The 22640-nt window shown below is 44.4% G+C and overlaps 1 protein-coding gene across 1 annotated transcript in view; it reads left to right on the top strand.

The window, feature by feature from the left end:
* Window positions 1–3254: 3254 nt before the first annotated feature.
* Window positions 3255–22640, top strand: part of KIF26B (kinesin family member 26B) — a 236632-nt gene continuing 217246 nt past the window's right edge. Inside the window, exons 1-2 of the mRNA XM_069954389.1 lie at window positions 3255–3862; window positions 13346–13747. Of these exons, the coding sequence (XP_069810490.1) occupies window positions 3800–3862; window positions 13346–13747 (465 nt within the window). The 5' untranslated portion in view covers window positions 3255–3799. The remainder of the gene's footprint in view (window positions 3863–13345; window positions 13748–22640) is intronic.

The following is a 22640-nucleotide window of genomic DNA, read 5'->3' as shown; positions in this document are numbered from 1 at the left end:
GATAGGGGTCAGGTAAGGTAGTGTATGAGGAGGGATGGGGGTCAGGTGGGGTAGTGTATGGGGAGGGATAGGGGTCAGGTAAGGTAGTGTATGAGGAGGGATGGGGGTCAGGAAAGGTAGTGTATGAGGAGGGATGGGGGTCAGGTAAGGTAGTGTATGAGGAGGGATGGGGGTCAGGTAAGGTAGTGTATGAGGAGGGATGGGGGTCAGGTAAGGTAGTGTATGAGGAAAGATGGGGGTCAGGTGGGGTAGTGTATGGGGAGGGATAGGGGTCAGGTGGGGTAGTGTATGGGGAGGGATGGGGGTCAGGTGGGGTAGTGTATGGGGAGGGATAGGGGTCAGGTGGGGTAGTGTATGGGGAGGGATAGGGGTCAGGTAAGGTAGTGTATGAGGAGGGATAGGGGTCAGGTAAGGTAGTGTATGAGGAGGGATGGGGGTCAGGTGGGGTAGTGTATGGGGAGGGATAGGGGTCAGGTGGGGAAGTGTATGGGGAGGGATAGGGGTCAGGTAAGGTAGTGTATGAGGAGGGATGGGGGTCAGGTAGGATAGTGTAGTGTGTGTGGTTTTTAGTTTACTTCACACAATAATTATTTTTTGGTTTATTAAGTACAGTTATATATTCCAATTACATATTTTTGTTATTTAAATTACAAATAACGCAAAATTATGGTGTTTGTTTCTCGAAGTGACACATCGTCTGAGTTATAGTTGTTTTTTTGCTGAATGCTGACACAACAAGCTCAAAAGGTGGCTCATCACTGCTATAGGGGGTAGCTGGGTTTGCCCAAAGCTATAGGGGGTAGCTGGGTGTCTTCCATGCTAAAGGGGGTAGCTGTACGTCTTCAATGCTATGGGGGGAAGCTGGGTGTTTTCCAGGCTATGGGGGTAGCTGGGTGTCTTCCATGATATGGGGGGTAGCTGTATGTCCTTCAGGCTATAGGAAGTGGTTGGGTAAAGGGGTAGCTGGGTGCCCCAAAGCTATAGAGGTAGCTGGATGTCCCCCAGAATAGAGGGGGTAGCTCAGTGTCCTCCAGGCTATAGGGGTAGCTGGATGTCCCCCAGAATATAGGGGGTAGCTGGGTGTCCCCCAGAATATAGGGGGTAGCTGGGTGTCCCGCAGTATATAGGGGGTAGCTGGATGTCTTGCAGTATATAGGGGTAGCTGGGTGTCCCACAGTATATAGGGGGTAGCTGGATGTCCTGCAGTATATAGAGGTAGCTGGGTGTCCCGCAGTATATAGGGGGTAGCTGGATGTCCCCCAGAATATAGGGGGAAGTTGGATGTCCCCCAGAATATAGGGGGTAGCTGGATGTCCTGCAGTATATAGGGGTAGCTGGGTGTCCCGCAGTATATAGGTGGTAGCTGGATGTCCTGCAGTATACAGGGTGTAGCTGGGTGTCCTCCGGGTTATAGGAGGTAGCTGTATGTCTTCCATGGTATAGGGGGTAGCTGGGTGTCTTCCATGGTATAGGGGGTAGCTGGGTGTCTTCTATGGCATAGGGGGTATCTGGATGTCCCCCAGGCTATAGGAGGTAGCTGTATGTCTTCCATGCTATAGGGGGTAGCTGGATGTCCCCCAGAATATAGGGGGTAGCTGGATGTCCCCAAAGCTATAGAGGTAGCTGGGTGTCCCGCAGTATATAGGGGGTAGCTGGATGTCCTGCAGTATATAGGGGGTAGCTGGATGTCTCCCAGAATATAGGGGGTAGCTGGGTGTCCCGCAGTATATAGGGGGTAGCTGGGTGTCCCGCAGTATATAGGGGGTAGCTGGATGTCCCCCAGTATATAGGGGGTAGCTGGGTGTCCTGCAGTATATAGGGGTAGCTGGGTGTCCCCCAGAATATAGGGGGTAGCTGGGTGTCCCGCAGTATATAGGGGGTAGCTGGGTGTCCCGCAGTATATAGGGGTAGCTGGATGTCCCGCAGTATATAGGGGTAGCTGGATGTCCCGCAGTATATAGGGGGTAGCTGGATGTCCCGCAGTATATAGGGGGTAGCTGGATGTCCCGCAGTATATAGGGGGTAGCTGGGTATCCCGCAGTATATAGGGGGTAGCTGGGTGTCCCGCAGTATATAAGGGTAGCTGGATGTCCCGCAGTATATAGGGGGTAGCTGGATGTCCCGCAGTATATAGGGGGTAGCTGGGTGTCCCGCAGTATATAGGGGTAGCTGGGTGTCCCGTAGTATATAGGGGTAGCTGGATGTCCCGCAGTATATAGGGGGTAGCTGGATGTCCCGCAGTATATAGGGGGTAGCTGGATGTCCCGCAGTATATAGGGGGTAGCTGGGTGTCCCGCAGTATATAGGGGTAGCTGCATGTCCCGCAGTATATAGGGGTAGCTGGATGTCCCGCAGTATATAGGGGGTAGCTGGATGTCCCGCAGTATATAGGGGTAGCTGGATGTCCCGTAGTATATAGGGGTAGCTGGATGTCCCGCAGTATATAGGGGTAGCTGGGTGTCCCGCAGTATATAGGGGTAGCTGGGTGTCCCGCAGTATATAGGGGGTAGCTGGATGTCCCGTAGTATATAGGGGGTAGCTGGGTGTCCCGTAGTATATAGGGGGTAGCTGGATGTCCCGCAGTATATAGGGGTAGCTGGATGTCCCGCAGTATATAGGGGTAGCTGGATGTCCCGTAGTATATAGGGGGTAGCTGGATGTCCCGCAGTATATAGGGGTAGCTGGATGTCCCGCAGTATATAGGGGTAGCTGGATGTCCCGTAGTATATAGGGGGTAGCTGGATGTCCCGCAGTATATAGGGGTAGCTGGGTGTCCCGCAGTATATAGGGGGTAGCTGGATGTCCCGCAGTATATAGGGGGTAGCTGGATGTCCCGCAGTATATAGGGGGTAGCTGGATGTCCCGTAGTATATAGGGGGTAGCTGGATGTCCCGCAGTATATAGGGGTAGCTGGGTGTCCCGCAGTATATAGGGGGTAGCTGGGTGTCCCGCAGTATATAGGGGGTAGCTGGATGTCCCGCAGTATATAGGGGGTAGCTGGGTGTCCCGTAGTATATAGGGGGTAGCTGGGTGTCCCGCAGTATATAGGGGGTAGCTGGGTGTCCCGCAGTATATAGGGGGTAGCTGGGTGTCCCGCAGTATATAGGGGTAGCTGGGTGTCCTAGGACTATAGAAATGTTTATGGAGAAGGTAACAGGGAGGCAGCGCGGATGCGGTAATAATCCGGTGACTGTGTGCATTACAAGCAGCGCCCAGCCTCTCGTAAAGCCGCATCAAACAGGCGGCCATTCCCATAGCCCGCGCTGTAGAGAACGCTCCCTCTCTGACTGACCGGCCGCCCTCACATAACGAGCGTCCCCCCGCCCCGGCACCGTTACCGGCCTGAAGTTACTGAGGGGACGAGTGAGCGCGGAGCGTTCCCGCTGCCGCCAGTGAGTGTCAGTCAAGGTGTGTGCTGAGCCGCACAAGCTGAGGCACATCCCAGCCGGCTCCGTCTACAGGCGGGAGGAGGGGGACCAGTCAGTCACACACGGCACACGGCTGCAGCACGGCGGCGGCTCTCGGTGCCCGCACTGACTCCTCCCAGACACCGGAGCCGGGGAGCACGGGCATGGCGCGGCTGTGAGGACCGGGGACTTGTAGCGCCCTCACCAGCCCGCCAGGTGTGTGGATGCCCGGTGGACTATGCTGATGGCTGCAGATGCCGGGCAGCGCTAGGTTATAGCGGGGATATAACGAGGGGAGCCCGGCTGTCACACACCGGAGGAGCAGCGGATCCCGAGCACCACATCTGGATGTAAACTGTGTCCGATCACATTGTGCCCGATCACATCTCATCATGAGCTCCGTGACAGGAAATAAGGAGCGGATCCCAGTCACCTCCAGGAGCAGGAAATATGGGGTAAGAGATGGAGGGGTATTACCGGGGGCAATATACCAGGTGTGTGACTGATCCTGCCAATACATCATCCATACATCACCCATCACCCTGTGTATCAGCATGGGGGTCAGTATGTATGGTGATATATATCACTATACCTACACATATATATCACTATACATACACATCTTATATATCACTATACATACACATATATATCACTATACATACACATATATATCACTATACCTACACATATATCACTATACCTACACATCTTATATATCACTATACATACACATATATATATCACTATACCTACACATCTTATATATCACTATACCTACACATCTTATATATCACTATACCTACACATCTTATATATCACTATACATACACATATATATCACTATACATACACATATATATCACTATACCTACACATATATATCACTATACCTACACATCACATATATCACCATACATACACATCATATATATCACTATACATACACATATATATCACTATACATACATACACATTATATATATCACCATACATACACATATATATCACTATACATACACATATATATCACTATACCTACACATCACATATATCACCATACATACACATCATATATATCACTATACATACATACACATTATATATATCACCATACATACACATATATATCACTATACATACACATATATATCACTATACCTACACATCACATATATCACTATACCTACACATCTTACATATCACCATACATACACATCTTATATATATATATCACTATGCATACCCATTATATATAATCACTGATTATATGTATAATGGGTATGCATAGTGATATATATATATAATGTGGATGTATGGTGTCAGATACAGATGTAATGTGTATGTATAATGATCTATATATATGTAATGTGTATGTATGGTGATCTATACATGTGATTGCACCTCTGTGTGATGCTATGTGTATGTATAGATAGATGATAGATAGATGATGTGTATGTATGGTGTCATATACATGTGATTGCACCTTTGTGTGATGTTATGTGTATGTATGGTGATTATTAATCACCATACATTCACATAACATCACACAGAGGTGCAATAACATGTATACGACACCATATATAGATCACCATACATACACATTATGTACATATATAGATCATTATACATACACATTACATCAGTGTCTGACACCATATATTCACATTACATCACATTGAGGTGCAGTAATATACAGTACTATGGTGTATAATATTATATGTAGCAGCCAGTGTGCACTCGTATGTGGTAATAATAGGTATATACCAGCCGGTGGGCACTGATCATCACCCAGCATATAAGGTTCCTGTATGTGTAAGTGATCCTACTCTGTATCCCAGACACATAAGGTGGCGTCTCACAGGGGGCACTGATCTGTGACTGATCCTATGTATATATCATCATATATAGTACCCAGAGGGCATGCCGTATCACATGGCAGCTCGTAGAAGCCCAGTAATGTGTATCTGTATTACTATATATATTCTATATCACTATATATATGCATATCTATCTATCTATCTATCTATCTATCTATCTATCTATCTATTATCTATCTATCTATCTATCTATCTATCTATCTATCTATCTCCTATCTATCTATCTATCTATCTATCTATCTATCTATCTATCTATCTATCTATCTATCTATCTATCTATCTCTCTATCTCTCTGCTGTTAGTGATGATGGGGCAGCTCCTTGTATTCCCTACACCTCCTCTGTCCTCCAGCAGTCCTGATGGACGCACACTGTATTGGGCTTGTTGGATTGAGCTATCATGTGTGAATGTAGCTGTCATATCATCAGACATTTCTGACACATGACGGGTAACAGGAGACATGTCTGTCCCTGACCAGGACTGTACCAGATAACCACGAGTGTCTGTACTGATACAGAGGGCTATGTGAGTGTCTGTACTGATAGGGTGTATTATGATACAGAGGGCTATGTGAGTGTCTGTATGACGGACATGGCCGGATGGTGGGTAGTAGAACACCTTTATCTTCATGTCATTGAACTTTGATGAAATGAAGGACTTGGGTATTCATTGCAGGATCAATGCGTTTCTCTAGCCGGGAGCCTCCTGGGCATCCTTCCATCTGATTACTGTCTGGGAAAAACCACGGGCAGATAGATATTCCTTAGCTCCAGTACAGACAGGAGGCGATGTATGAGGCTTGATCTGGTCGTAGGCGCTCTTACCTGTCTGCAAAGACAAACCAGCACAGGAGGCAGCATTCGTCCTCCTAGAACTGTGCAACCTTGGGAGAGATGGATGTCGTACATGATGATGATGATGACGCTGGTGGTGTTTATTTTGGGTGTTAGGTATGCGTCTTGTAATACCATCCACAAAGCCATTGTTATCCATGCCTAGAGTGTGATAAACCTACCGGGGGGGGGGGGGGGATCAGCAGAACAAAGATCAGCCACCTTATTACCAGGCACACGAGGGAATTCATCTGCACTTCATGGAGCTACGTTACAGTTTGGATATCGGAGGAATATGATCTGCATTGAGGAGGAGCTCCGCTTTTCCTGCAGGATCTCCGCTCTTGATGAATGGGAGCTCGGGCTGGAAGCTAAATTAGGAGGATTAGAGGGAGTTATTAAAGTGATCATATTAAAACTGAAGCGTGTAACCCTGCGCAGACCCATCGCACATTACTGTGTGACTACAGGCACGCAGCGAGACCGTGCGAGAACGCAGCGAGACCGTGCGAGAACGCAGCGAGACCGTGCGAGAACGCAGCGAGAGTGCATCATTGTTCCATCAGCCCTGTGCCCAGTGGATAGGAGAGAGAGAGAAAGGGACATAAAACACACGCGGCAGCAGCTCGCTCTCACTGTACCCCAGCGGATACGTTATCATTTACCTATCTGCATTCGTGTCATGCCCAATGGCTTTTCACTACTAAGGCACAAAGTTTTACTACCAGGCTGGGGTCACACTGCGTTTTTGTAATCCGTTTTTTCCATCCGTTTTATGCACAAAAAAAAACCCTAGATCAAAACGGATCTAAAAAACTCCATTTTCCATTGACTTACATTATTAAAAAAATCAAAAAGCATCAGTTTTTTTTAGGTGGTTGAGCACGTATTTGCATACATTAAAATAAGGATGTGTTTTGATCTGTTTTTTCATTTTTTTTTTTTTTTTTTTTATTTTTTTTTAATAACTAAAGTCAATGGGAAAACAGATTAAAACCAATGCACACACATGCATTTGTTTTTTCGCATAAAACAGATTGCAAAAACGCTGTGTGAACCCGGCTTTATGAACCCAGCCTCATGCTTGTCCTTTTGCCAAATTCCTAAATGCCTAAAGGAGACCCCTGCTCACTGCTCCATTTCCTTTGTCTTTTGCTAACTGAGCGCATCACAAGTAAATGACAATATAAACATGTGTAGCCATACTATAGAGGAGGCGGTGTTCACTAGAATGAATAGTATGGATTATGCAGCGTTGTAACACCTACCTACATACATACATACATTCACTCACATTAGTTTCTACATGAAAAGAAATCCCTTTCTTCCCCTGTTCTCGCCACTGCCATTTAGTCCATCATTTTAAAGGGGTACACCTCTTCCTGCAGGACATACAGCAGCTGATAAGTGGTGGAAGACTGGAGATCTTTGAATCTATATAACTTTATGACAACGGATGATTTGAAAGAAAAAGATTTTCGACAGAGTACCCCTTTAACTGAGATAAAGGAAGAATAAACTTTAATTTTAAACCTTTAAATTGGTTGCGTCCACCCACAGAAGGTATCTCTGCTCAGTCAAAGTGGGGTTAGTTGGCTCCGATTGCTGGCAGCCCCATTGATGTCTTGTATAAAATAACACTGCAATGTGGATATAATCCAGCAGTGTGATCTGTTTCATCCTGGCTCAGTTGCTCCCATATATACTGAGCCCTTTCATTAGTGCAGTTAGGTCATGTGATCAGCACCCGCCCCTCCAGCTTTACTGTGTAGACACCATGTTAATCTCTCCTGTGAACTACAGGATTACATCATCAGCTCTTAAAGGGAACCTCAAACATTAAAAATGCAATCAAATCTATGGGCATGCATGATTTTTTTTTTTTCACATAAACCTCTGTTTGTTCTGGGCCAAGTAGTCATGTGGGCGGGCCTACTCAGTGATTGACAGCTATCTCTATAAATGTGCTTATTGGGGTTGAACTGTCCGTAACTAAGTAGGAACGTCCACTCAACTACTTATCCCAAAATGAGTACAGTATTTCTATGAATAAATTGCTACTTATTCTGGAAATTTTCCCACAAGCTATATGTCAGTCTTCTGCTCTGTACCTTGATACATTCAGATTGGAGTGCATTTTCATTTCATGGTTCCCTTTACATCCTTCTTCATCGTTCTCAGACCCCTCCCCCCCCCCCCCCCACCTAACTTCTTTTCCTTTTGTTCATCTGTTTTCCTCCCAATGTATTGAGTGCTGGGAATCATAGCATCTCTTTGCTGTGTAAGGGTCCTATTCCACGGACCGAGGAGGGCCCGATCAATGATGTAAACAAGCGCCAATCTGCTAGATCGGCGCTCGTTTACTGGGCCTATTCCACGGCCCCAATGATTGTTAGCGAGGGCTGCAGGGACATCGTTACTGATGTCCTTGCAGCTCTTGTTTTATACATTACTTGTCCGGTCTGCAGGTCTTTTCCTTCTTCCTCCCAGTCCTGTGCTGCTGCAGCTTCGGAGCGGCCTGTCTGAACTGACAGACCGCTCAGCCAATCACTGCCCGCGGCGGTTCCGGCCAGTGATTGGCTAAACGGTCTATCAGTTCAGACAGGCCGCTCCGAAGCTGCTGCGGCGTGGGACTGGGAGGAAGAAGGAAAAGACCTGCAGCCCGCACAGGTAATGTATGATGCTGCTGAAATCGTTGGTTGCCGCCGCGCACCGCTATTCCACCGTAGCGATGCGCTGGTGGCCAACAATGATTTTAGGTCTGAACCTAAATGAAAGATCAGCCGATGACACAATCACGGGATGATCGTTCTCTCTATTCCACGGGGCGATAATCGACCGAATCGGAGCGATAATCGGCTGAATCAGCCTTATTCGGCCGATTATCGCTCCGTGGAATAGGCCCCAAAGGGTGAGTTCACACTATGGAATCCACGCAGATAAATTCTGGTGGATTCCTTCGCTAGTACCTGCTCGTAGCCACGTGCCTCTCCACCCGTGCCATAGACACCATACTATGCACGGCAGATTCGGCATTCCGACATGTCAATTCTTGTGTCAGGTAGCGGAATCGGCCTGCCCATAGAATGGTGTCTATGGAGCCGGCTGAATGGCGTGCGGCTGTGAACGGTTACTAGCGACGGAATCCGACAGAACTTATCCGCTCGGATTCTGTATTGTGAACCCACCCTAAGGGTGCGTTCATACTGCAGAATGGCGACAGATAACTCGTGTGCCTCCACCCCTGTCATAGACTCCATTGTATGCATGGGTGGATTCTGTCGTCCGTCCAAAAAATGGAGTCTATGACGCGGGCAGAGACAGGCGCCTGTCTCAGTCCGCTGGCAGGTGCAAGCTGCGGAATGCACAACGGGTTATCTGTCGCCATTCTGCAATATGCACGTACGATAAGGGAACAGGAGTGCAGGTATATAGTAGGTGAATCTACAATGATTAGCTGCAGATGTGTTAAACTCCCCTGATTCTTCTGTGTGCAGATTCTCTGGTGTATTCTGTGAGATGCAGCTTGTCACAGCTCTCTGCTGCCTCTCAGGGCCCATTCACATTACAGAATCGGCTTCGAAATTCCATGCGGAACCCCCGCGTGCGGACTCGGTGCTGGCTCCTGCCTGCTATCTGAATGGGAGGATTCCCACGCCTCCGCCCTCCGCACCTCTTCGCTTAAAGCATTGTCAATTCTGCATGGAATTTTAACGCAAATTTCGTATTGTGAATGGGCCCTAAGAGCTGACAACATGAAACCACAGAGAGACAAGTTGAAGCTGCATCTCGTAGAAGTACGCTGAGACTCTACAGTGTGAGTTAGGATACAGAAAGTCTATGTTACTGATCTGGTACTATGTTACTTACATAGTGGCACCACCCTCTCTGTCTCTGCAAAAGTCATGGAAATGTAAGCTGTATTAGGAGGGGAGAGAAGGAACCAAGATGATAGACAACCAATAAGTGGCACAGGAACTAAGGGTGCGCTTACACAGACAGATTTTTTAAGCCAAAGCCAGGAATGGATTTGAAAATAGAAAAAACCTCAGTCTTTTCTTTATGACCTGTTCTCTGTTTATAGTGTTTTGCTGTCTTTGGCTTCAATAACCTGTCAGATTAATCTGCCTGTGTAAACGGATCACAAGGCATACACAATATACGTCATTCAGAAAAAAAGGCAGCATATTATGAGTTTAGCATTGACAGAATACAGACAGTCTAGCCGCTCACTGACAGGGTAACATTGTAGATTTTTCTTGTTGTTATTACACCATACAAAGCTGTCACAATAAGTGATTGTCTATAGAACGGACTGTATATTCAATGTAAAGAAGCAAATGATAAGGAAGAATTTATGTAGGAATATCAGCTGAGCTAAAAAGGAAGTATACAGCCGTAAGAAGTGGGACGTTCACCTTCCTAATCCTTTATCTAATCCTAATGCATGCCCCATAATACAATGAATAAGGCTATGTTCACACTACGTACTGAATAACAGCCATTGTTTTGAGTGCCAAACAACAGCCGTTGTTGCATTGACTTGTTGTGTTAATGGACGACAATGGCCGTTCTTTTAAAAAAAATAGTACGTGGTGTGAACCCAGCCTTAGTGTTAGTCAATGGGTCGTTCTATTCTGTTGAGTTACAGTCCCAGATGCCTGTGTGGCTTTACCGCAGGTTATTACTGGACACAGTCCCACTTTTAAAGGGGAGCTCCAGTGATAAAATATTGGTTTCCTAATAAGCGAGCGCTGTAAGATCAGTCTCCTCCCCCATACTCATTGTTGCCTGTATTCTGGAGCCAGACCCATCACGGATTTCACGGATTTTGTACAAATTTTAAGCATTCTCAATTTTTTTTTTTTTACAGGAGATTCCGATCACTTCCCACAGCGTTATTATTCCGTACACTGTAATTACTGTATAGTCAGTGGATTAGCTCCAACTATTACAAGCCCTGACACTTGACGGCTCAGATCACAATAGCGTAATAAAGATGTAGCTGATTCAGGCAAAGAAAAGGTTAAGAGCTTGTGCGGTTGGTTATTAGTTTGCAGAGTGGGGAACAACTTTAAACCATCTTTAAAGGGGAAAAAATTGCGTTTAAGTCAGCTGTTGTCAGAAAGTTATATAGATTTGTACTTTACTTCTGTTTAAACATCTCCAGTCCTCTAGTACTTATCAGCTGCTGTATGTCCTGCAGGAAGTGGTGTATTCTCTCCAGTCTGACACAGTGCTCTCTAGAGGCCTAGAGGCGCTGTGCATGGTGTAAGTAGTATTCCGTTGTGCCGGACTCATCACAGGTAACTAGCATGGACTCCCATACACTTTCATCAGGAGACCGGGCTGCAGTGCAGCTGTATCAGTCAGTGCGGCTACACTGTGTAATTCTGTATTGCAGCCTTCAGATCTCATTAGAAGCCGAGCTCCTTTGAAGACCACTAGAGCCATATGTAGCTGTTCACATGAAAGAGCCCGGCAGACTGATTGCTGTTTGTTTGAAGAGCCGGTGTTGTTCCAGCCTGACGTCAGTGGGGGGTGCTTGGACGATTTGCCAGAGCTCTATAAAGTAATCAGAGTTTTCCTGACTGATCTCCGGAGGACGACGCTCCATCCCTGCTCCGCTCCATCCATGTCTCTCAGCAAATATGTGCAAACAATTAGTGTCCGTTACATGTTAGTAAATGTCGAGTACTCTCCGTGATGGTAACAATTGACTCTTGCAGCATCTCCCCATACAGAAGTGATTAGAATGATTCTATTATTTACATGGACGGTAACATCACAAAGACAAAATCAATGAAAATGTCTGCCAGCCGTGGCTAATTGACCGTAGGCTGTAAGATGGAAATAAGTCCGTGACCACGGCAGCCGTGATGCCCCCTCTAATCCTAGGGGTCCTGGCATGAGGTCTCCCTTGTGCCACCCTAGTGTTATACCTTTCCAATTTATAGGGCATCATTCCCAGGTTGTATAGTAAATGTTACAGTCATATTCATGTGAAGGGTTTGATGCCTGTATAATGGTCCACCTGTCCAGAGACATGAAATAAAACAGACTATTAAACAACCAGCATTGTATACATTACAAACATATATGACCATGCAGAAATAAAATGCTCTGCAGGCAGGGTTTGCTGTGACGCCTGGAAATTGTAGTGTTACACGGCTCGTATATCCTTGATATGATTGTGATCCAGGTAGATACAGTCAGGTTTTCACCTAAAGAAACGGATAAGAGATAAAGAATATGTTTCAGTATGTGGCTGTAATCAGTAAAAAATCCAAGGGTTCCATTGCTTTTAAAGAGTTGGACATTGTACGATACCACATTGTGAAAAACCGATTGTAAAGGTTATTAATCATTACATAGATCTGTTTGTTTCGGGCATTTTCAGTATCGTGTTACCCTATAAGACTTCATGTGTTATATTTCGGTGTGGAGATTTATGTTTTCAAGGTTCTTATACATAGACCCATGCCGTTTCAATGGGGCCCGTGGTCTGCCTTTACGGGAGTGCTCACACCAGCACCCCACTTCCCCTGGACAGCCGCTGATTTTCACCTGCACCCTCCGTGACCCCGTACAGCCGCTCACCCACACCAGCCCCCAACCCCCCCCCCCGACCATGGACAGCTGCCAGCCCTTACAGGCTCCCAATGGCCCGCCCAGTCCAACCCCGCCACACCCCTGCACAGCCATTGTCCCAGCACCCTGAGCTGATCCCGCTTAGCCGCTGGCCCACATCGGCCCCTACCCTGACCATGGATCGCTTTCGGCCCACACAGGTCCCCTGCCCCTTCCCTGCACAGCTGTCAGCCCTCCGCCTGGGGCAGGCACCAGCCACTGGCCAGACCACCTTGGAAACGCACATGCACCCACCAACCCCCCCCCAGAGACTTGGGCCAGGTGAGTGTATGTTTTGATCGGGAAAGGGGAGCGTGTAGTGTACAGGATTCATGGGCCCCTTCATAGACCTATCTGCTGTTTTTTGCCATCTTTATTTTTTTCATCTACAGGGCCATGTAAGAGCTTTTTTTTTTTCAGGAACAATTGTACTTTGACGCCTTTCAATCTAATTTTAAAATTTATAACGAAACCTCAAAAATATTATTTATTGGGTGAAATTGAAACAAAAAAATGCAATATATGTTATATTTCATTCTGGAGGATTAGTTTTACAAGGTTCTTATGCATAGACCTATCTGCTCTTTTCTTGTAGGTCAATGAGGCCTGCTCCCCTACAAAAACATCGGCCCCCTTCTCTCCGGAGAGCTGGTATAGGAAAGCCTATGAGGAGTCCCGTGCCGGTAGCAGGCCCGCCCCGGAAGGTGCAGGATCCATACCAGGCTCTTCCGGCACCCCTTCACCCGGCTCTGGTACCTCTTCTCCCGGCTCTTTCTCTGGTTCGCCTGGACCTGCATCTCCTGGGATTGGCAACAGCTCCCCAGGATCCTTAGGAGGGTCTCCAGGATTTGGCACAGGATCTCCAGGTTCCGGTAGCGGTGGAGGATCATCTCCCGGATCGGACAGGGGTGTGTGGTGTGAGAACTGCAATGCACGCTTGGTAGAACTAAAGAGACAAGCCCTAAAACTTTTGCTGCCTGGGCCCCATTCCAGTAAGGTAAGAGCTGATGCTTCTTGATTCTTGAAAAAAATGTGCATATTTTTTTTTTCCTGGTTTGATTGGTTGGTTGGTATGATTGGGTAAAATACTGTTCAGCAGAAGATATATATTTATATGTTTATTATTGTGCCCAGGTGTGATACTATTTTCTCACATCCTAGACATATTTAAAAGGGTATTCTGCCCAGACCATTAACAAAAATCCTCGTATTGTACTCACCGTCCTGAGATATTTGACACTTCTCCTGCTGGCGGCCCTGTTGCTCCAATCTAAGTTTTTGGAATGTAGGGACTATTTTCCAGAAACTAGTCAGAAACAGGTCAGATCGGCGCTCTTTGGGCAGGGCATTGCTCCAAAGGGCCTCCATAGTTCCCCTTTAAGAAAACTTGAACTGATAAACACCAGATTGCAGCAATCTTCTTAGTTTTAATGAGGTTGTGCAGGCAAATCCAATGTTTTCCCTATAGGCAGGATACCTGCAGGTAAGAAATCGTGTGTGTGTGTGTGTGGGGGGGGGGGGGCTGACCTCCTCTGACCCCCCCTCCCCCCGCCATGGGTACTGCACATGACCTGCGGCTCTATTCATTCCTATAGAGGTGTCGGAGAGAGCCCTTCCGGCTAACTCGACACGTGCCGTGCCCGTGTCTGTACTCATAACAGCCGGGGGGTTACAGAGTCCTATTCCACAACATGATAATCGGCCGAGTTCGGCCGATTATTGCTTCGTGGAATAGAGACAACGATCAGCCGATCGTTTCAAACCTAAAATCATCAGGCACCGACAATTTCACAAGCACCATACATTACCTAAGCATGTAAAGCTGCCAGACCGCTCAGCCAATCACTGGCCAGGACCGCCGCGACCAGTGATTGGCTGTCAGCTCAGACAGGCCGCACCGAAGCTGCTGCTGGGTGCGGGACCGGGAGGAAGAAGGAGCGCAGGAGAAGACCTGCAACATGGTTAGGTAAAGTATAGTGTTTAAACAAGGGTTATCGGGCCGTGTAATAGGCCCAGTAAACGAGCGCCGATCTAGCAGATCAGCACTCATTTACATTATTGATCGGCCCCCATCAGCCCGCGGAATAGGACCCTTACTCTTTGATTTTGCCTGGACAATCTCTTTAATGTGAGTCCAAGCTTCCATTGTGTATATTAAACTTATCCTAAGAGAGGCAAAGACGTGCCCACATTTTCTCAGCAAAGGATTGCACTTACCTATAAGGAGCCAATGCAAGACAATGGATACGGTAGATGCATTATTCTTATCATTGTTATTTTTGTATATAATGTGACCCCACTGCCAGTATGTACTGCTGGAGCCCTGAGCGGAGATATAAGCACAGCCGTTCCCCTATACACATTACAGCTGATGAAGATGCCCGGTGTCATCCGAAACCATCATTCAGCGAGTACAGTTTAACAACAAACAATCATTGTAGCCGACTGCTGACAGACCGCCATTGTCATAAATGTCAGGCAGCTGGGTGTAAAATCCTCCTGATAGTTCAGTCCACCAATAATAATAGAACATTTCCAGAAAGATTGTTTATTGATCATGTGGGCTCAGTTTGATGGACAGTATGGACTAAAATGTCCTTGGTTCTATTAGTGACACGATCCTTCACTAGATGATTGTTTATTCAGTTTGTTTCATATAATATGTTGTTGTTTTACTATTGTTAACCCCTTAAAAGGGTATTCCAGAGAAAATTTTCAGTCAGTTTATATAGATTTTAAAATTGTTTCTGTTAAAAATCAGCTGCTGCATGTACTGCAGGAAGTGGTGTATGCTCTCCAGTCTGACACAGTGCTCTCTGCTGCCACCTCTGTCCATGTCAGGAACTGTCCAGAGCAGGAGAGGTTTACTATGGGGATTTTCTGTTGCTCTGGGCAGTTCCTGACATGGACAGAGGTGGCAGCAGAGAACGATTTACACGGAACGATTATCGTGCGAATTTGCACGATAACGATCGAATTCGAACGATAATCGTATGTGTAAAAGCTGCAAACGATCAAACGACAAACGAGAAATCGTTCATTTTGATCTTACAGCATGTTCTAAAATCGTCCTTCATCGTTCGCAAAAAAATTCGCAGATTGTATAGTGTAAACAGTCGTTCGCCGTTTTAACCAATGTGTGAGATAGGCTTAAGCGATCGCAAAATGAATTTCCGAACGATATATCGTACCGTCTAAACGCTGACCGTTATGAAAAACAGTTTCATGCTGCCTGAACCATGAGCTCCCACTGATTGATAGGGAGAGATCTTACAGTTTCCCCATACATCATATGCCCACAGAACTGCAGTCTCTTGCACCGCTACCACTTCAAGTCTAGCCATTGGCTGAACTACCAGCTAAACGGGCTGCAGCACTCGCGTCATTTTTAAGATTGGATAACCCCTCTAAAGATCAGTCATGGATGGAAGATGTTTCTTCAGTGACAGATCTTTCGTCAAGCAATTGTCTGAAAATGTCAAATACAGACAACTTCTTTGTGGACTGTGAGAGTCTTTCATCAGTCGGCGAAGATGATTATTGGTTGTTAAATTTCACTCAACAAACTATGACAGTGGTTGAAATTGTCTAATATTATCCACTTTAATATGAGACAGTATATTGTACACGCAAAGTTGGTAAAAATCCCAAACATACATCAGTTTTTTTAAAGTACACAAAAACTTGGTCGACCACATTTTGCAGTATACTAAAAAAATTATGCATTTTTTTTTATTTATGCTTTTTTTTTAAAATGGAAGTCATTGGAAAAACAGACCGAAATGGATGCACACAAATCCATAAATTTTTTTGTAAAAAACGGATGGAAAAAACAACCACTTGGACAGTTAGGGTACTATTACATGGGCGTATGGGGGCCCGATAATAGTAAATGAGCGTCGATCTGCTAGATCGGTGCTCGTTTACAGGGCCTATTACACGGCCCGATAATCGTTTAACAAGGGCTGCATGGACATCCTTACAGATGTCCTTGCAGCCCTTGCTAAACTGGTATACATTACCTATCCCGGGTCCAAGGCTCCTCTTCTCCCCGGGTACCCCACATTGCAGCTTCATAGCGGCCTGTCTTAGCTGACAGGCTGCTTAGCCAATCACTGGTCGCAGCGGTCCCGGCCAGTGATTGGCTGAGCGACCTGTCAGCTAAGATAGGCCGCTCTGGAGCTGCAGTGCTCAGGACCCGAGGAGAAGAAGACCGCAAGAGGAGCCCTGGACCATGAATAGGCAATGTATTTCTTTTGCAAATCGTCAGCCGCCGTCCGCGCACTGCTGTTACACGTAGAGGTGCGTGGTCGGTGGCCGACAATTTATAGGTCAGAACCTATATCAACGATCAGCCGATGACAACGATCATCGGCTGATTGTTGTGTTTATTACACGGAACGATAATCGTCCGGATAGGGCCGATTTGGCCGATTATCGTTCCGTGTCATAGTACCCTTAGAATTTTGCCCATGTTCTCCTTAGATGTGAAATGGTTGTGCAGTAGTTGTGGCTGTAACCCGATTAAAGAAAATGTATAAGCCCGGAACCTGCGAGCTCCATCCATCTCTATATCCATGATAGTCATTGTGTACTTCTCTCCCGTCTTCTGGTCCCGGCCCATTCGGTTCTGTCTTCCCGGCCAGGATACCAATGTCATTGTTCAGCAGAAGTCAAATGACTGTCAGAAAACAAGAGCTCAGCGTGCGGATAGCGCTGCAGTTCATGGGTTAATCAGTGGTGTATGGAGTTACCATGGTTACTATCTTTATGCTGAAATCTATTTAAAGGGAAACCGCCATGAAATATAATGTATGTGAAATGTCCCTCGGATAACACCATGGCTGCGTGTGATAATGGTGCAAATAAGAAATACGCCCGGCTTCACCTTATTAATTCAATAGTCGATGATTGAATGGATGTCGCGACTTCTGACTGGCATACAGAATACTGGCCTATCAGTTCCCTTTATGGGGTGTATTCTGTATCCAATTTAATTCACCATAAATTTCTTTATTATGGTATATATGTAAATGAGCTCATCCTCAGGAGGAGTATCTGACCGGGAAACTACATCTCCCAGCATACATTGCACCTCAGAGCCATCTGCTGGGTACCCGCCCTCACAGGCTCGATCTTCTGCTTTGCACAGTAAACACAGTGTCTATCTATCTATCTAGATATACACAATGATCCACGGCACTCCAGTAACATGAAAAAACGCTAAATTTATTCAAAAAAGTAAATAACATATTGCAACACAGCAAGACACGACGTTTCGGCGGTTCACCCGCCATTTTCAAGTTTCATATTGGTAATAGTTATTGTTACATCTATGGACATTAACATTGATCTCAGACGGACTGATTCACTATGGTTTGATGTGTAGTTGTGTTTCTCAGCTCGTCCTCGTAGCATAGTCCTCCACCGATCATGATCCGACTCACTTCTTCTGAGGAATGCAACGTACAAGCAATTATGGGATAAGTAAACTCACAAGTATGTTAAACATCACAATATCTGTAAGGGACTGCTCATTCGTATCATGTAAGGAACATTCCAGGACCAAGTTTACTATGAAAGCATGGCCTGTGGACCACATGCAGATTCACCGCATTTCGCGTCCCCTCATTCCTGCCAAGAAAAAAGTATCATCTGCTGAAGGATGAAGATGCTCCTTGTCTTTTCCTTAAAGGGGTAGTTCACCAAAATTTTTTCTCTTTCAAATCAACTGGTGCCAAAGATTTGTAATTTACTTCTATTAAAAAAAATCTCCAGTCTTCCAGTACTTATCAGCTGCTGTATGTCCTGCAGGAAGTGGTGTATTCTCTCCAGCCTGGAGAGCAGGAGAGGTTTTCTATGGGGATTTGCTGCTGCTCTGGACAGTTCCTGACATGGACAGAGGTGGCAGCAGAGAGCACTGTGTCACACTGGAGAGAATACACCACTTCCTGCCGGACATACAACAGCTGATAAGTACTGGAAGACTGGAGATTTTTGAATAGAAGTAAATTATGAATCTATATACCTTTCTGACACCAGTTGATTTAATAGAAAATAAATATCTGGAGTACTCCTTTAAGAAGTGCAAATATATAGGCGTTTTGGTAAAGCATACTATATTTCATATACTTCTTACTATAGAGCATACTATACTTTATATACTACTTACTATAGAGCATACTATACTTTATATACTACTTACTATAGAGCGTACTATACTTTATATACTACTTACTATAGAGCATACTATACTTTATATACTACTTACTATAGAGCATACTATACTTTATATACTACTTACTATAGAGCATACTATACTTTATATACTACTTACTATAGAGCATAATATACTTTATATACTACTTACTATAGAGCATACTATACTTTATATACTACTTACTATAGAGCATACTATACTTTATATACTACTTACTATAGAGCATACTATACTTTATATACTACTTACTATAGAGCATACTATACTTTATATACTACTTACTATAGAGCATACTATACTTTATATACTACTTACTATAGAGCATACTATACTTTATATACTACTTACTATAGAGCATACTATACTTTATATACTACTTACTATAGAGCATACTATACTTTATATACTACTTACTATAGAGCATACTATACTTTATATACTACTTACTATAGAGCATACTATACTTTATATACTACTTACTATAGAGCATACTATACTTTATATACTATTTACTATAGAGCATACTATACTTTATATACTTCTTACTATAGAGCATACTATACTTTATATACTACTTACTATAGAGCATAATATACTTTATATACTACTTACTATAGAGCATACTATACTTTATATACTACTTACTATAGAGCATAATATACTTTATATACTACTTACTATAGAGCATACTATACTTTATATACTACTTACTATAGAGCATACTATACTTTATATACTACTTACTATAGAGCATACTATACTTTATATACTACTTACTATAGAGCATAATATACTTTATATACTACTTACTATAGAGCATACTATACTTTATATACTACTTACTATAGAGCATACTATACTTTATATACTACTTACTATAGAGCATAATATACTTTATATACTACTTACTATAGAGCATACTATACTTTATATACTACTTACTATAGAGCATACTATACTTTATATACTACTTACTATAGAGCATACTATACTTTATATACTTCTTACTATAGAGCATACTATACTTTATATACTACTTACTATAGAGCATACTATACCTCTATAAACTGCCAAGACTTGTACATATCTTTGTGTCTGGCTGCTCTTCCCTTCTGATACATCTGCATCCATTCCTAGCTATATTGAAAACATAGACCATACAATACAATACAATACCATTACATACAATACCATACAATACAATACAATACCATACAATACAGTACAGTACAATACCATAACATACAATACAATACAATACAATACAGTACAATACCATAACATACAATACAATACCATACATTACCATACGGTACAATACAATGTAGTTTTTTCTCATAAAAAAATTAAAAATTCCCTACAATAGTGACTGGGCTGCAGGATGGTTTGCAGCCACAGACCTTCTGGTATGAGCGGGTAGTTGTTGTCTGTCCTGCCGTTCTGTTTGTCCTATCTTATATGTATGCAGCCCCACATCCCACATCAATAATAGACTCTGCAATATCAGCTTTCCTGCTGTGCGGCTGCTGCACCGGGGGAGAGAAGTGACTGGCAATTACATTGCATCTTACCTCCTGGGATTTACAGCAGGCAATATCCTGAAGCCTGGGATAAGGCCTCCTCATCGCTATAGCACAGGGAAGGAAAGTGGCGCACACTCCTGTCATTACACTGGACTGAGGTTTCTATATGTCCATGTACAATGAGGTCGCCCACTGTGAGGATTGGCCTGAGAGTGGCTTCACGCAGGCTCTCACCTACTTTGTTGGTATTGACGTCGGCTCCTCCCGTGTCGTAGTGCTTGACCATTTACCTTCGTGTTATGATGGTGCATGCTAAGTGAGTCCTCTAGAAGGGAACCAGTAATAGTCGTAGCAAGGGATCGGGATATTTATTTGGTTCCTTTTCCCCCATAAAGCTGAGCATGCCCTTGGCCATGTTCACACACTAAAATAGCAGCCATTGTTTTCAGTCTTCAATCATTTCCATTGAAGTCTATGGGGATAATGGACGTTATTTCTGACAATGCATAGAATAACTTCAGGACTTTTATTGAGGGCTGTAATTTTTAAATGGCAACTCCAGCAAAAAAAAAAATCTTTCAAATGAGCTGGTGCTAGAGATTTGTAATTGACTTCTATAAGAAAAAATCTCACGTATTCCAGTACTTATCAGCTGCTGTATGTCCTGTGGGAAGTGTTGTGTTTTTTCCAGTCTTACAGGACTTATCAGCCGCTGCATGACATAGATATAGATATGTAGGACATACAGCAGCTAACTAGTGCTGGAAGACTGGAAAGAATACACCACTTCCTGCAGGACATTCAGCAGCTGATAAGTATGTGAAGACTTGACATTTTTTAATAAAAGTAAATTACAAATCTCTCGCACTTTCCTACACCAGTTGATTTGAAAGAAAAAAAAAATTCACAGTTGTTGCCCTTTAAGTTGTTCACACACACATTTTCTTTTGACCGTCCTTTCACCTTAATTTACACAACACTGAATGAAAATTTTAAAATAGGAAGTTAAAAACCGTCCATCCCGATCCTAAACTTGAATAATGTATCAACCCCCATCATTGTAATGACGGCCTCCAAAATATGTTTAATGACGGACGGTATTTTGAAAATTGTTGTGTGAACACGTCCTTTATCTGCAGTGTTACATTGGTAATATTATTGAAGTATTTCTGAGCCCGGTCCTCGGCCCTTTGCTAGAGGCAGGTACGGTGCAGGTACATAATAACTGTGTGTGCACAGAGTAGTGAATAGATGTTCGCGCACAGAGCAAATGTTTTGCCGTAGAGATACAAGTGTTATCGGACGCTAATGTTTACCGTTCCACTTCAAAGGGCTTTTGATTAGATCAAGTTCAACGCCAATGTTGTCCAGGCATGACCGTCCCAGTTGGTTGTATTAACTCTTTACGGTGGGATCATTCTTTATACCATTGTGTCTCAGTGATAACATTCTGTAGTGTTAATTATCTGGAAATTTCCCCCGTATATGTAAGCCATTGCTTTCATGTTATCGTCTTTTACTGATGTGTGCAACTAAAGAAGGCATGCAGGTCCGGGGAGTGGCGGGAGTGCACTAACTAATAATAATAAGTAATAATCAATCAAGTCCGCTTTTTGTACAACAAAGAGATCCTGACTTTTGGGGTAAAAGAGGTAGAACTGAGTGGAATAATTAAAGGAGAAGTCCGGGAAGAAGTAAAACTCTGCTGCAGGCACGGGTGCGGTAGCATTATAATAAGAAATGTATACTTACCTGTCCCCCTGCTCCCGCAGCGCAAATAATGGCTGTTATTTCAAAACAATGGCCGTTGTTTTTAAGAAATGGTAATTATTTGCCATTAAATGACGGCCATCCACTCAATTTCAGCAGTGTGTGAACAAAGCCTTTCTGTGTTTTCAATCGCTCCTGGTTTTGGCTGAAAAATACTGAGCTGTGTGAACATAGCCTCACATGTTAAGGATGTCCATGATATATTTATGTTTAAGGGTGCCTTCACACATACATACATACATACTCGCTGCGAGTTTCTGCCACGAGCCGAGGTCCTGGAAGGCCCCTATCACTACATACAAGCAGTGGTCTGAAAGACCGCTCCGTGTATGTAATGCAGCCGCCCCCTTAACCCCTTCGGCTCCCGCACCGGTGTC

This window comes from Dendropsophus ebraccatus, chromosome 15, assembly GCF_027789765.1.
Source record: "Dendropsophus ebraccatus isolate aDenEbr1 chromosome 15, aDenEbr1.pat, whole genome shotgun sequence".
Taxonomy (NCBI): domain Eukaryota; kingdom Metazoa; phylum Chordata; class Amphibia; order Anura; family Hylidae; genus Dendropsophus; species Dendropsophus ebraccatus.
Note: the sequence above shows the minus strand (reverse complement) of the source record. Positions and strands in the feature narration are given on the sequence as shown.